Source organism: Chaetodon auriga, chromosome 22, assembly GCF_051107435.1.
Source record: "Chaetodon auriga isolate fChaAug3 chromosome 22, fChaAug3.hap1, whole genome shotgun sequence".
Taxonomy (NCBI): domain Eukaryota; kingdom Metazoa; phylum Chordata; class Actinopteri; order Chaetodontiformes; family Chaetodontidae; genus Chaetodon; species Chaetodon auriga.
The window spans coordinates 12,847,455-12,861,212 of record NC_135095.1 but is presented as its reverse complement, the minus strand read 5'-3'; the positions used below and the strand labels follow the sequence as shown (position 1 = coordinate 12,861,212).

Here is a 13,758-nt window from a genome sequence, read left to right as displayed (position 1 = left end):
AAAATCTGCCAAATTAATGTCAAATTTCATCGTACGCACCAGGAAAGGGACGAGCCTCCGCTAAGGCTAAGCATAAATCTTTCACAACCCGCCCAATGGCAGTATGTGTTTTATGAATGCTATCTGGACATTTATGCATTTTCCCTCTCCTCCCGTATTCGTGCCAGTTTGGCGTGGGACAGAGTGTGGGAAAGTAGTGGTGCCACTTCTGGTCGGGGTATTGTTCTGCCCGTGGTGTCGTTGACGTATGATGTTTGAACACACCCTCAATGCTCACTTCCTGACCTTTCAGCCTACAGATATACAAACTAAACAGATACAGGGAGTTGATAAAAAAAAAGGAAATATATTGTATTAACTTCTTTATGTGTTGTCTACAGCATGAGAATGTAGTGAGGAGAAATATGATTGAAATAGGAAAAACATCTTCATTAAGGTTGGAGGAATATTGATGAGGACAGAGTTCTCGTGTCTTCTGCCCCCTCTCCATCTTACTCTTTCATCTTCGTCGCCATCTCCTTATTCGCCTGCCATCGCTCTGTGGCCACATACTGACAGAATTATAGCAGCTGATAATCAGCCAGTGAATGAATCACTCAGGCCCAGCCAGCAAGCGTAATGGCTTTCCGCATGATCGTTCAACCTTGCACTGTGATGGATGGGCAGGTACCTCCAGGATTTAAAAAAAAAAGAAAAAAAGAAAAAGACCAGATCACCATCTCCACGTGTTCAGTCGCCTCATGTGGTGCAGTACAATACGCTCCCGCCTGGAGTGACCATTGAGGTGAAATTTATGGGATTTTTTTTCTCCTCAACCAGCTGTGGTGTTCACTGGGAACAGAGCCATGAACAGTGTTTTCCTGCCAACTGTTACACCACATGGAATTAGGACACTGTTTCATATAGATTGCATATGGGGTCCGGCAGCATGAGTGTGGCGCTTTGAGCACACACAACAAGCAACCTTTAATCACATCAGTCGTTGACCCCCGACCTCCGTGCATGTCTCAGAAACTCCATGCACTCTATGATCACTTTCTAATCCTGTTAGTGTTGGATTAGCGCAGAGGTGATCTGGACCCTGACACCCACCAACACATACACTCTCCCTGAAACACACTGCTCCTTATCACACAGCTAGTGCATGTGAGACAGAATCTAAATGAAGATTGAATCAATAGCTGGTGGTGGAAGCAGTGAGAGCCCCGTTTTCCAATGCAAATTGTTTTGAGAACTCGATGTTTAAGTCAATGCATTCGATTTATTGCCAGTAAATTATCAAGCGTTTGTTCTTAACCTAATCAGGGTCATTATAAGCATAATTCCTGCAGATTAGCAGGGATGAAGGAGGGAGAACAGGCTTTATATGACCTATTTAAACACATTCTCCATTATGTTTCTGTGTTTGTCTGTATGATCCTTTTGCGGTTGCAAAATTATTTCCTTCATCAATTAATCTGCAGATTGTCTTGGTCAAAGAAATGCCAGAAAATAGTGAAAAAATGTTCATCACAATTTTCTAAAGCCCAAAGTGAGTCATCAGAAGTCTTGTTTTGTCTGACCAACTGTCCAAAAATCTGATATGCTCAGTTTTCAATAGGCATGTTTCCATTAAGGTGTTTTTATATGCATTTTCACTTATTGCCTTCAGAAAACTTGATGGAAACGGCAAAATTTTAAAAACATCAAATCCTCGATTTCACTTGACAATTCCAAGTTACCCAAATGGAACAAATTCCTGCCGACGTCTCTCCATGTTCCCCTCAGTTGGCTAAGGCGACTCATGTCGTTGCTGGTTTTCAACATTCTTCTTCTTCTACTCTGTTTATTATAGCGACGTGTAACATAGCTTAGACTACCAACTTCTGACTAAATTACTATTTATGGAAACACGGCTGATTCGATTTTCTTTGTTTTGTCTTTTTTGCGATGTTTCAATATTTTGCTTAAAATTTGCTTGACAGTATTTGGAAACACAGCTTGGAGACGCCAAACAAAAGAATGTTTGGTGTAAAGGCCCTTAAATGGTGCCATTTTGGGCTCTCCCAGCCAAAAATGGACAATAGTGAGAGGAATATGTTGAAATCCTTGGCCGGCAGTCCAAAGCAAAGGTCCTGGACTGTGCTGTGAAACATGGCCACTGATACACTGCAGGGCTTTGGCAACCAATTCTTCATTCTACTCTGTAGTCGCCATTTTTAAATACATAAAAAGGAAAAAAAGCAAAGTGCCAACCAATGCTTGTTTTTTACTACATTTTTCTGTACACTGTAGTGCTACCATTTAGCTAGTTAGCCATTTAGCCCAAATCTGACTCAGACTGTGACCAAGGATTTGTTCGATCAATAACATGCAGAGCAACATGCACGAACCTGAGAGATCTCTGTTATTGCAGTGTGTATGAACATTAGACAGGAAATGTGGGGAAAGAGTGAAACAGAAACCAGGGAATATATACGACCATCAGGACATCCTTTACCTTTACCTCACTTTTTGAGAAGTCCTCTATGACTCTTCTTGATTTCTCTTCACTATCTAAGAACTAAATGGGCAAGCGTGCTGATCCAGGCATATTTCACTTGTTTATGAAGGTGGCAGCTCTGTAATCACGCTCCTCTTTAGTGGCTCCACCTTAACACATTTTCCTCTCTGCTTCTGTGATGCGGATTTGTTTTGTCACTTCACTTCGGAGGCCTTTTCTTATCACGGAGTCTTAGTCATCTGCGTTCCCGTTGCTCCTGCACAAAGCCAGCAGCATCAGTGGCGTGTTTACTTCAGCGGTGCGCCAGCCCGAGATTAGCATTGTGTGAATAGGCCTGTCTGCTGCAGCTCTCTGTCTGTGCGCTTAATTAACACTCAGATTGCTCAGTAAGGAGATGGAAATTTAATAGATCTTGGGCTTGGTACCAAAGTGCCAAAGTAAACCAGTTCAGTTATTAAGGCGAGAAGAAAGATATAAAGGATAAAGGAGCAAAAAAGTAAGAAAGTAAGTAATGACAAGTTGGGGAAAAGATGCAGGTTGTGCACAAAATGATATCAACGGGAGAGAAAAAAGGAAAAAGAACAAAAGAGGTGATGATGTCCATGAAATAATGACCAGGCAAGTATGCATTAACAGCGCTGTTTTCATGATGATCGGCTAATCCATCCCATTACTGCCGTCGGGGGGCAGGAGGATACACTCTGCTACAAAAGGTTGTAATTCAGCCAGTCCTGATTATGTTAAGTGATGGAAGTTTTGCACTGCAGATGTTTATTAGAGTGGAGCAGGCCGGCCAGCGCGCATGCTGCAGACAGACGGGCTGGACCAGAGCCCAAATGTTTAAAAGAGACTCAAGTGGAGTGTTTGCAATGCAGCTAATAATTCCTGTTCTGTTAAAGGAGCACACGAAAACATTTAAACTGAAGACACAGTAGGTTTATTCAGCCAGACCTCATAGAGTGGGAGAGTCATGTACTGTGCTGTGCTGTAGGGTCTGCACAAACTTGAAATGTGTAAACTATGAGGATGCAATCAAGGAATGAGCTCTTCACAGGAAGCACTTTCTGACTCTGAGGATTCATACTTGTAGCTGAGAGGATGGTCCCCCTGTAGCATTTATTATAAAAACAGACTGTTATGTAATAGTTAAAATCGGTCATCCTATGTTAACATGCGTAAATGGGTCTGCTTGTTTGTGGACAGGACTGGTGCAGATCCATATGTTTACAGCTATACGGAGCCATGTATTCACAACTTGCCATTTTGTTTGTACAAGGACTCACATGCAGGTTCAGGAGGGGGAAACACACTCCTGTCGCCGGTTTTTGACTATTCCTCTGATAGACAGTTGGTGGCAGTAGCGTAAAAGACTCGTAAAAGGCAGGAAAGAAGAAGACTGCAGGCTAGCTAATATTAATGTAAAAACGTGCACGGCTTTAAATATCAAAAAAGCCGCCTTAGCTTTGTTTTATGAGAAAGTCAGTATGGATAAATGCAGTGTTTATGGTAAGAAACACTAAATGTAAACATAACTTTGTTTGTGTGTGGGAAAACCACAAAGCACCTTTAATATTAAGAGGATTTTCAGTGACTAAACTTTACCAGAGGATAGCCTAATTAACAGATTGTGCTGGTGACAGGTTGGAACCTGTGCTAAATCTGTGCATTTCATTCCCTTGTGCTGAACATATTTTTTAATTAAAAGAGCATCCTGACAGATTAGGGTCTGCCTGCTCTTTTTAGACTTGCTGCACAATAGATACTACAAACTGCTGAAATGTCTGCCGGTAGATTGTGCTCCACTTTAGCTGTATTTTTGGGAGATGCAATGATTTCCGTTCCTCCCACACAAAATCATGGAGCCGTCCTTAAAAAAGAAACCCTTCTGTAGCTCCTCTTCCTCTCTTTGTCCACATCTCCTCCTTTGTGACTGATGTAGTGTAATAATGAGTAACGGCTTTCTCTTGGATTCACCTACTCAGTGTACAGAGAGTGTCAGTCGGTGCTTTATTTTTTTGCACATTCACTGCGTATTCGCCCACTGTCCCTAAAGGAGGCCTATAGTGTGCATCTGTAGGCAGCCACAGCACATGAAAAAGCAAATCACTGGTGGTGAGATCACTGTCGGGGAGGTGGTGGAGTGCCGCATTTGCATATTGAAAAGACACATACCCAAACACTGAAAGACAGCCAATTTTCTCTTCATTTAAAGCACTGGACAGGTGAAAGAAGACCTCAACCTACTACAAAAAAAAAAAATCCTTACCCCTACCCGCTAATGTCTCCTTTCAGCCCTGATGGAAATCCCTCCGGTTTTACCTCCACCCACAAAAAAAAAAAGAGAGAAAACTGAAAAGACCAAACCCGTCCTGTACTTTGAGGATTGTGAATAGAGTGCCCCACAGCCTGCCTGCCTGCCTGCCCCACATACGGTGGCTGAATACAAAAGACCCCCTCTGTAAGAGCAATCACTACGGGAGACCACTCTATCTGCACGGCTGCAGCGACAGGTCTCAATGAAGCCATCAGCACGGGCTCTGCTGTCACACACTCTTGCACACGCTCGCGAACACAACGACACACACCTTTGCATGTAGCTGTTTATTCCTAGCCCTTAAAGGCACACACACACACACACACACATGCACACACACACACACACACACCAGTACTTTCAACCCATTCTCAAACCCTCATGGCTAATGCATTCTTTTCATCCTCCAGTGGCGGGCAGGAACAGGGAGGGAGATGAGTGGTTGGCGCTGATTTGAATATTTAAATTATTTATCACCAGAGAGTATTGAGATCCAAGCCATGCCAAGGGACACGAGGGAGCCGGGCGAGGGTGAATTCAGCCATGTTTGGATTAGATAGTGTGCTGTTATTGCCTGAAGGGACAGGAAAGTGGAAAAGCAGGGACGCAACTGCTGATTTTGGTGGACATGTTACTTCTAATCATAGTCTGCAGAGTCAATGTGAGGTTGCAGCAGTCCGTCTATACGCTCAAGACATTCATGTAATTTAGAGCATCAATAAAACTTTCAGTGTTTATAATCATTACCTTTCAATATACGTTTATTGCCCTTGTCCTCCCGCCGTCAGATCATACCCTGCACTGTACTGGGACTGTAAGACGTTTTCTAAATAATAGCTCACTGTGGATCTACAGTAAAAATAGGAAGTGCTCTGAGTGATGTAATGCATTGGGTTCTTAGAAATATCGGACGAGGGAGAGTTCCACTTTGGCTTGTTGCAGCTCAGAGCCTGAGAAACAGACGCATGCCTTTCCCTGACGGAGAACAATCCTGGGAAATGGAGGAATTTACTATACAGCTCACGCGATGACAAGGCTGTCGGCTTGAAGGGAAAAAACACTGAAGTTCGGATTAACACGTTGAGCAATTTATGGCTTTGACCGGATTTGTAGGCAGTTGTGCCTTTTAATTTCTCTCTTTTTCTTTTTTTCTCATTGTCAGTCGCTCCCTTTTACCTTGCCTGCACTCACGCTGGGTGCAGGCTGGCAGCTCGATCGCCCTCGTCTTCTCTCCCTCCCTCTTCTTTATGCACTCTGCACTAAGTTACAATCTCCAGACAAAGGAAGTCCTCGGCTGGCCCCCGTGTCGCTGTCCTTTTCCCTCTCTGGTGCGCCATGCTCAGGCACAGAAAACAGCGGCGGTCGTAATCGAGCCCAGAGAAAGAAGATTGCCATCAAGTCAGTGTGATCAAATCTTGGAAACTCAAAGTTAATTACATTTATTCTCACATGACTCGTGTTTTCACACTGCAGAAAGCAAAACATTATGTGGCCTGGTTAAAAAAATCAGCAGAGGGAAAGGTGTTATCTCTCCGCTCTGTTCGTTATCTTTTAATATTGTATTGCGTGTTGTAAACCATCACCTCTGCAGCGCACGGGTCATCAGCGTGGATCTCTTGTATTATGAGTTTCTTTTATACTTTCATTCTACACTCGCTATAAAAGGTGATTGAAACAGGATTTTCTTTGTTTGCTCCAGTGCTTGAGTCAGCTTGTAGGTGCTGGTTAGATGGCATTGTCTACTGCTGAATGTCATTTAAAAAGCCCCATTTTCAAAAGGCAGTAGCTGCCTTGAGCCTTGACTGTACGCAAATGGATATTTTCTAAAATATCTCACAAAGACACAAAAAATACACACAAAGACTCACACACAACGCAAAAATGATTCCAGACGCTCAAACAAGCACGTCGGGTCAGTAGGTGGTGATAAAGTCTACACCGGCAATGCGTCAATTACCAGAGCTGAACATTCAGAGCTCGCATTCATGTACGTGTGGTCAAGGCCGAAGTGCATGAAGTTACTCTTATCTTGATGAATTCTTTATTCAGTTTGCAAGAATTGTTCATTTAGTTGAATCTTGTATGTGAACGTGAAATAAATTAATTGTAGCGTTCAACATGACAGGGCGGTCATGCTCTGAAGCAGATATGAATGACCAGTTTTCACTTCCTTTTTTTTAATTCGCCTCATTTAACTCAAACATCATTTCATTTCAGCTGTATGTAAACCACTGCTCTCACAAAACACATTTTTCCCTTTTCGGCCCTGAACCTTACTTTTTCTTTGTTTTGTCAGTGTTTGGTAGCCTTATTGTCTTCTTCTGGCAGGCTGAATAGCTTCAGGAAAATACAATGCACAATGTCTTTTCATACTTTTTAATGGGCGTTCAGAGTTGATCCAAGAATGGTTTCTAGAATACTTTGCATTTTGTGGAAATGTGCCTCTGCCAGGGTGCTTCCGCCTGATGTGATATATCTCTTTAAAGATAAATATTCCTGTTTATTCATTTGCTGTTGGTGTCTAACTGGTTTTCCACCCCTGGGCTCGAGGCTTATGCACAGCCAGTGCCCCCCTTAGCCCACGGTCTAATGGTAGAGCACTGAAAAAAAAGGAGTCAAATCTTAATTTTACATTGTTCTGACAAATTAAAAATACAGTTTTAGAGAAAGCCCTGAAGCCATAGTGCAGATTTCCATTCACTAAGCTCAATGGCATATCATTTTCAACACACTTAGGTCTCTTAAACTTGAAAATAGGCTAATGACAATGCAACATTTAGCAACTTTGATCTGACTGATTGTAAGATTCAAACAGTCCCTATTAACTCTGTTCAAATGAGCTGAAAATTGTTTGGAAGTGTTAAACATGCGTGCCTTAAGGGTAGCATCAGAAGTGAACTCCAGGTAGAACCCCAGATGTTAACAATGTCTGGGAAACACGGGTTCACGCCTGCGACCTTCCTTTGGCTTTGTTTTGTTGGTGTTTGTTAGTTTTCTCCACCTGCTTCCGACGGGCTGCCCTGAGTCAGGAAATAAGATTTAACCGAGATATTGAGTGATATCTATGCCGGCTTCATCTCTGATCAAATATCAGATTTTCACTTTTTTATTTTTTAGAAGTACGTCTTGTGGGAGATTCTCCCACTCGGCTTTGAGTTATCGTAGCTTTCATTCATCTCTCTTAATCCCTGTGGTGAAGCTCGTTTGTTGCAGTCTGGGAGCGTACACGAATGCAGCTCGTGTCCCCAGTAATGATCCACTAATTATGAGAATCCACAGCAGCCTCGGGGTGTGAAACCACCTGGCCGTGTGTGTGTGTGTGTGTGTGTGTGCGCCAGTACCTGTGACATATGTACATGCTGTGTGTGTGTGTGTGAGAGAGAGAGCGAGAACACATGTCTGTATATTTAATCACACATTCTGTGGCCTGTTTATTGCATTTGTCTATTGTATTAAATTTCACTTATGACTCGATCAGCGGCAACGTGGAAAACATATTATTTCCTGCTGTTGATGCAGCGTGTGTCTCAAGATGCAGATCCAACAAATGCCATTTAAAAATAAATGATTTATTCATATTCACATGTTAAAATACTTTAATTGCATGTTTTTTTTGTTGAGCTTAAAGCTGCTTTACATTTTTGTTGATAAGATTAAAATATAAAAATATGAAACAACAGAACGTGATATTAGCGACAGTGTTACTTGATGAACTTCATGGTTAAGAATGATGTGTTTCTGCTGCTCCTTTCAGCCGAGCCATCAAGACCAACCAGGACCTTCTTCCTGAGACCCCGTGGACCAACATCCTGTATGACGACTTCTGGGGCACCCTGCTCACTCACAGCGGCAGCCACAAGTCCTTCCGTCCACTCTGCACCCTCTCCTTCCGCCTCAACTACACCCTGCACGGCCTGCGTCCCTGGGGCTACCACCTGCTGAACCTGGTGCTGCACGGGCTGGTCACCGCCCTCTTCACGGCCTTCAGCCGGCCGCTTCTCGGCGGTGGACCGTGGAGCCTGCTGGCTGGCCTTCTTTTTGCCTCTCACCCAATTCACACCGAGGCGGTCGCCGGTGTTGTCGGGAGGGCGGATGTTGGCGCTGCGTTGTTTTTTTTGCTGTCACTTCTCTGCTACATGAGGCACTGTGGACTTCGTAGGGACTCACGTGGGACTTTTCAGAGCAGCCCAGTCACCCAGTGCTGGGGATGGATGTTGGGCAGCCTGTGGTGTGCAGCAGCCAGCATGCTGTGGAAGGAGCAGGGGGTGACGGTGCTGGCCGTGTCGGCTGTGTACGACCTCTTCATGTTCCAGAGACTCCGGTTTCGCCAGGTGCTTCTCCTCCTGCTTGGAAAGGTAAATTAATGCATGCTACGGGGGTTGGTGTGCTCTGGCTGTTGTCTTGGTGTCTCTGTGTATCAAGTTTCCTCTTCCTTTCCTCGGGGGCAAACCTCATCCAGCCAGCTGTTAATGGTTCCTGCATGGTGGATTAAGTTTTGTGTGTGTACTTAACATGGTCGTGCGTGGAAATTGTGTGTCGTTTGCTGTTTGCTTTTCATTAGGAGGGTAATTAGGAAAGCTGTTTGCCGGTGCACAGTTGGCGCATGAAAAGTAAGCTATTCTCATTTGTCATCTGCTTAACAGGAAGGAACTATATGCGGAGGGGGAAGTTTTCCACTTCCTCTCAACGTCAGTTTGCTGCATTTAATGCAAGGAAATTTAAATTAGGACCTCAGCCTCATTATTTGTTTCAGGAAAAAGAGCCGTTGCACAGGAAAAGCTATTTTCGGGGTGAACCGTTTTTTTTTTTGTTTTTTTCAATTTAAGATTATAAAATGCAGAAAAGCAATAACACATCACATGCTGGTAAATAATTAGCTCCCTTTGTTGAGTAATGGAGAGCTATGGAGAGCTTTAAATATTAAAAGTAAGATTTTAAAGTTAATCCGCGGTGACACAGCAAGTGCAGTGCAGTTGAATCAGCAGAGGAGTGACATGTTCAGTGGACGCTGAATGTGTAACAATCTGTGCTGCTCTGGATGAGTTTGTTAGAGATGCCTGCCAGGATTACACTGCAGTAGTCAGCGCATGATGTGACAAAGCAGGGCGTAATCTGGAGATGTTTGGCAGATGGAAAAAGGCGTGTGGAGGCAGGTATGGTGGCCTCAGAAATGGGACTAGACAAAAATAAGATTTTGATAGCGTAGATTTAAAGCCAATGAGGAGTAGGTCAGTGTTACTTCTGTTGAATTTTAGGCAGCCATTTGTCATCCATATCTGTATATCACGGAGACAAGCAGGGGAGAGTAAAGTGGACGTATAAAGCCGTGTGTCGTCAGCGTAGCAGTGAAAATGAACAGCACCGCGCCGAAGATGCTGCCAAGAGGGAGGAGGTAAATAATAAACAGGAGTGGCCCCAGCTGATTCTGGGAAGCAGTGTCTGACTGGAAAACCTCCTCTCGCAGGCGCTCTGCATTTTGATTAGAGAAACTGCTCCTTAGCCAACGTGATGGTACTCGTAAAAAGCATAACTGGCGTAATAAAAAGTCCCCTTGGGTTTACTGAGCAAGGGCAGCCTGCCTCTCAGTAGTGTGTGTGTGTGTGTGTGTGTGTGTGAGTCTTTTTATGGTGGTTTCTTCTTGAGGAAACATCTATTAATACCTCTGTTTGTGATGTAACCTTGCATAGTTCATGACAGATGTCCTCTGGAACTTTCTGTGGAATACAAACTGCAGCCCATCACAAACTTATGCGTGACTGTCTTACTTACGCAGCCGGCATCCAGATGAAAACATGTTCTGCCTGCATGTGTGTGAGGCCTCAGCGTACCTGTGGGGCGGCTTCTCCAGTAGTCCTTTTTGGCAGAATGATAAACCACAACTGTTATTAGAGGGCTTGTGGTGAGCGGCCCACGGCGATCAGAGAGGGGAGAAATATGATGTTTTTTCTTTGCAGCGCTTGGCAGGAGTGAGTCGAATGTGTGTGTGTGTGTGTGTGTGTCTGCCTGCGCTTTCATGATTGTGAGACCTTAGCAGATGCAAAACAACACCTGTCTTTCAAATTGTACCCAGTCATCTATTAAAGCTGCTAAATCACATTAGAGTAGCTACGCAGCAGGAAAAAGGATGTAACTCATTTGCAGATGATGAGGCAGACAAATATATAATCATAAATGCGATCCAGAAACGAGAGAAGAGGGAGGAAAATATCAATACAGTGCAGCACAGCACTCTTAAAATGCAGTTTTTTGCCTTATGTTGACCCTGAGCAGCCTGTTTTTGAAAAGCAATTTCACAAGCTGTCAGATGGTTCCATGTTGAAGCTAGGTTTCATTCAACCGAGTGGATGGTTTATACTAGATATTCCCAAAAACTTTCACAATATGATCTTCACACCGTCATTTTCGGCAACAAAATGCATAAAACACAGATAATTTACTCTACTTCATAATGCTGGAGGAACTAGTGTGAATACTGATGAAAAAGTGCGTCCTACCTTCTTTTCCAGGCCTTTGAGACACTGTTAAAAAACTTGATGACCAGATTATTTAAGGGTTTTATCGATCTATGAATTTCTATGATCTATGCTTCTGAATTTTGTTTAGTACGCGCACATGACATATTTATGTTTGGAAACTCTGGATTTTTGCTGAGAATCTGCAATAAAGTTTGATGTGTTTGAGTAAAGCAAACCTCAACCTGAAATTATGAAAAAAAAAAAAAAAAAATCAAAATTTAGTACACATTAATGCAAGGAAATCAAATTTAGTGAGAAATTTCAAACTTTCTTCAGCTGCAGTCTTGTATTTGTTGGCATAGTTTTGTGTTATCATGCGTTCCCGTTGTCTTGACTGCCAAGACAGTAGAGACAGAGCCTTGGAAATGAAACCGCACCACTTGTTCCAGTCTGTTGCACTACGGTCTGAAAGATTTCATCACCTTCGCTGCTTGTCAGGAGCCGTTATGAAAAATCACATTTCCTTGCGTATTTATCACACAGGAGAGCGTGGATCTCATCAGCAGCCTCCACGTCTATGCCCGGACACAATAGCCCTGGCAGGCTTCCCTGTGCCAGCCCAGCAGGTCCTGGTGCCAACCCCCCAGCGCCCCCCCCCCCCCCCCCCCCCCCGCCACCACCGGCACATCTGGCTCGTTTATCACTCAGGCAGTGCCCTCCACTATTGCCCCAGTCACGGTTATCTTGGCAGGGAGCTCGTTATGTGCCGGGGCCAGCCACGGGGGCAATCATTCCCTCAATTATGAGCCAGACGTCTCAGGACGCCTGGGAACACAAAAGGAGAGGGATATCGAGAGAGAATAAGTGAGGGAGAGGGAAACTATGCTCTCACTTCCTTTCCTTTATCTGTTCTTGGTCTTTCTCACCTACTGTGCCCTGAAAGCACTTTGGGAACAGACGGCTCGGCTTCTGCTGTATCACATTCTGCTTCCGAGGCACAGTCGGCAGCCGCTGAATTGGATGGTAGGCAGGGAGGTTGCAAACGCTGGTGGCGGCGAACAATGCAGCCCTTCAATCAAAAATGTTCCATTTCTTCCACGATCAAGCAAGAGATTGAAAAATCGTCCACATCGCATTACCTGACCGCTGCCTCACAGCAGCCACAAACAATGAGGAAATGCAAATCAGCTGCCGTGTAGCAGAGGAGACAGATGCGCTTCAGCCAGCACTCCATTTCTCATCCTATTAACTCTCTAATCAGACTGAGATGAGATTTCAAATGAGACAAGGTAGGACAGAGGGAGAGTTAGAAAGCGATAGATGGAGACAAAGGAAGGTGTGGCGTTAGCACTGTTGAGAAGGCACTCTTATTTGCCAGGATCATATGAAGATAATGTCTTTGTTCTTTCCACTCTCAGCGTGTCAGCGACTAAAATAAATGTGTTGATGAATGAGGCTCCAGGCTATAGACGGGGCCCAGGGAAATAGTTTGCTTTTGTTGGTAGTAGGGAAAGTCGGGGATCTCTCTGCTAAGCCTGAGGTAAACTGTGAAACGTTAGCAGGCATCATTAAAGGTGTTTGTTTAAATGTTGAGCGAGGATTTGAAGCGTTTACTGGACTGAATAACAAAGATGTCGGTGATTCAGATAAATCAAAGGTGTCAGATTAAATACAGCTCCTCAAGTCAAAGGAAAGCTGGAAAATCCTTTTGGATTTTCTTACATTGACGCTTTAACATGTGCACCTGGAATCAATGAAAGATGAGAGATGGCATTTTACTGGAGGCACATGGACAGTAGACTAATCTGGCTGTGTCCTTGCAATTAAAGTGTTACGGACTCCTCCTCCTCATCTGTCTCAATGAGCGCTGCAGACAGATTAAGTTTGGTGTAACCAGTTGACGGCTTGATGAATGCTGTGCCAATTATCTCGTAGCAGAGGCATTCGGCCGCAAACTGATGCCCTCTGTTGCAAGTTCTGCTGCATGCTCTGTATTTAGCCTTCATTCTTGGGTACAGCCAAAGGTAGTGCATGCTCAGACTTTCTGGCACATCTAGACATTGGACCACAAGCAAGAGCATTTTTTTTATTCCTATCCTAAACCTGTCCTCCAAAAAATAAGACTTGCTCGTACGAGTGTTCCAGGTCGTATTCAGCAAACCATCTCAACTGCACAAACTTGTGAATTGCTCGGCTCTGCTTGATGAATGCCGTGTGAAATCAGCACAAAAAACATAAAACTTTTAGGAGTGTCAGTCGTGTCGTGGAACCCAAAGCAAACCAGAAATATTACGACAGCTGTCAACGCCATGTTATTGCAGCTCTGTGAAAGACATAAAGAAGGAATAGTCGAACGTCTTTCTCATGCTTAGTGGTCCAAAAGGTGAGGGGGATGTGACTTCACCGAGATGAGAACAGAGGAGAGGCTCTTGTTTAGTTTAACATATTGTCACCAAAAAATATCCTGAGACATTTATAGCTTATACTTACGTCAAACAAGTGTTTTC

The 13,758-nt window shown here is 43.9% G+C and overlaps 1 protein-coding gene across 1 annotated transcript in view; it reads left to right on the top strand.

Moving 5' to 3' along the window:
- tmtc2a (transmembrane O-mannosyltransferase targeting cadherins 2a) overlaps positions 1-13,758 on the top strand; it is a 57,086-nt gene that overhangs the window by 17,842 nt on the left and 25,486 nt on the right. Inside the window, exon 2 of the mRNA XM_076722739.1 lies at positions 8,551-9,151. Within this exon, the coding sequence (XP_076578854.1) occupies positions 8,551-9,151 (601 nt within the window). The remainder of the gene's footprint in view (positions 1-8,550; positions 9,152-13,758) is intronic.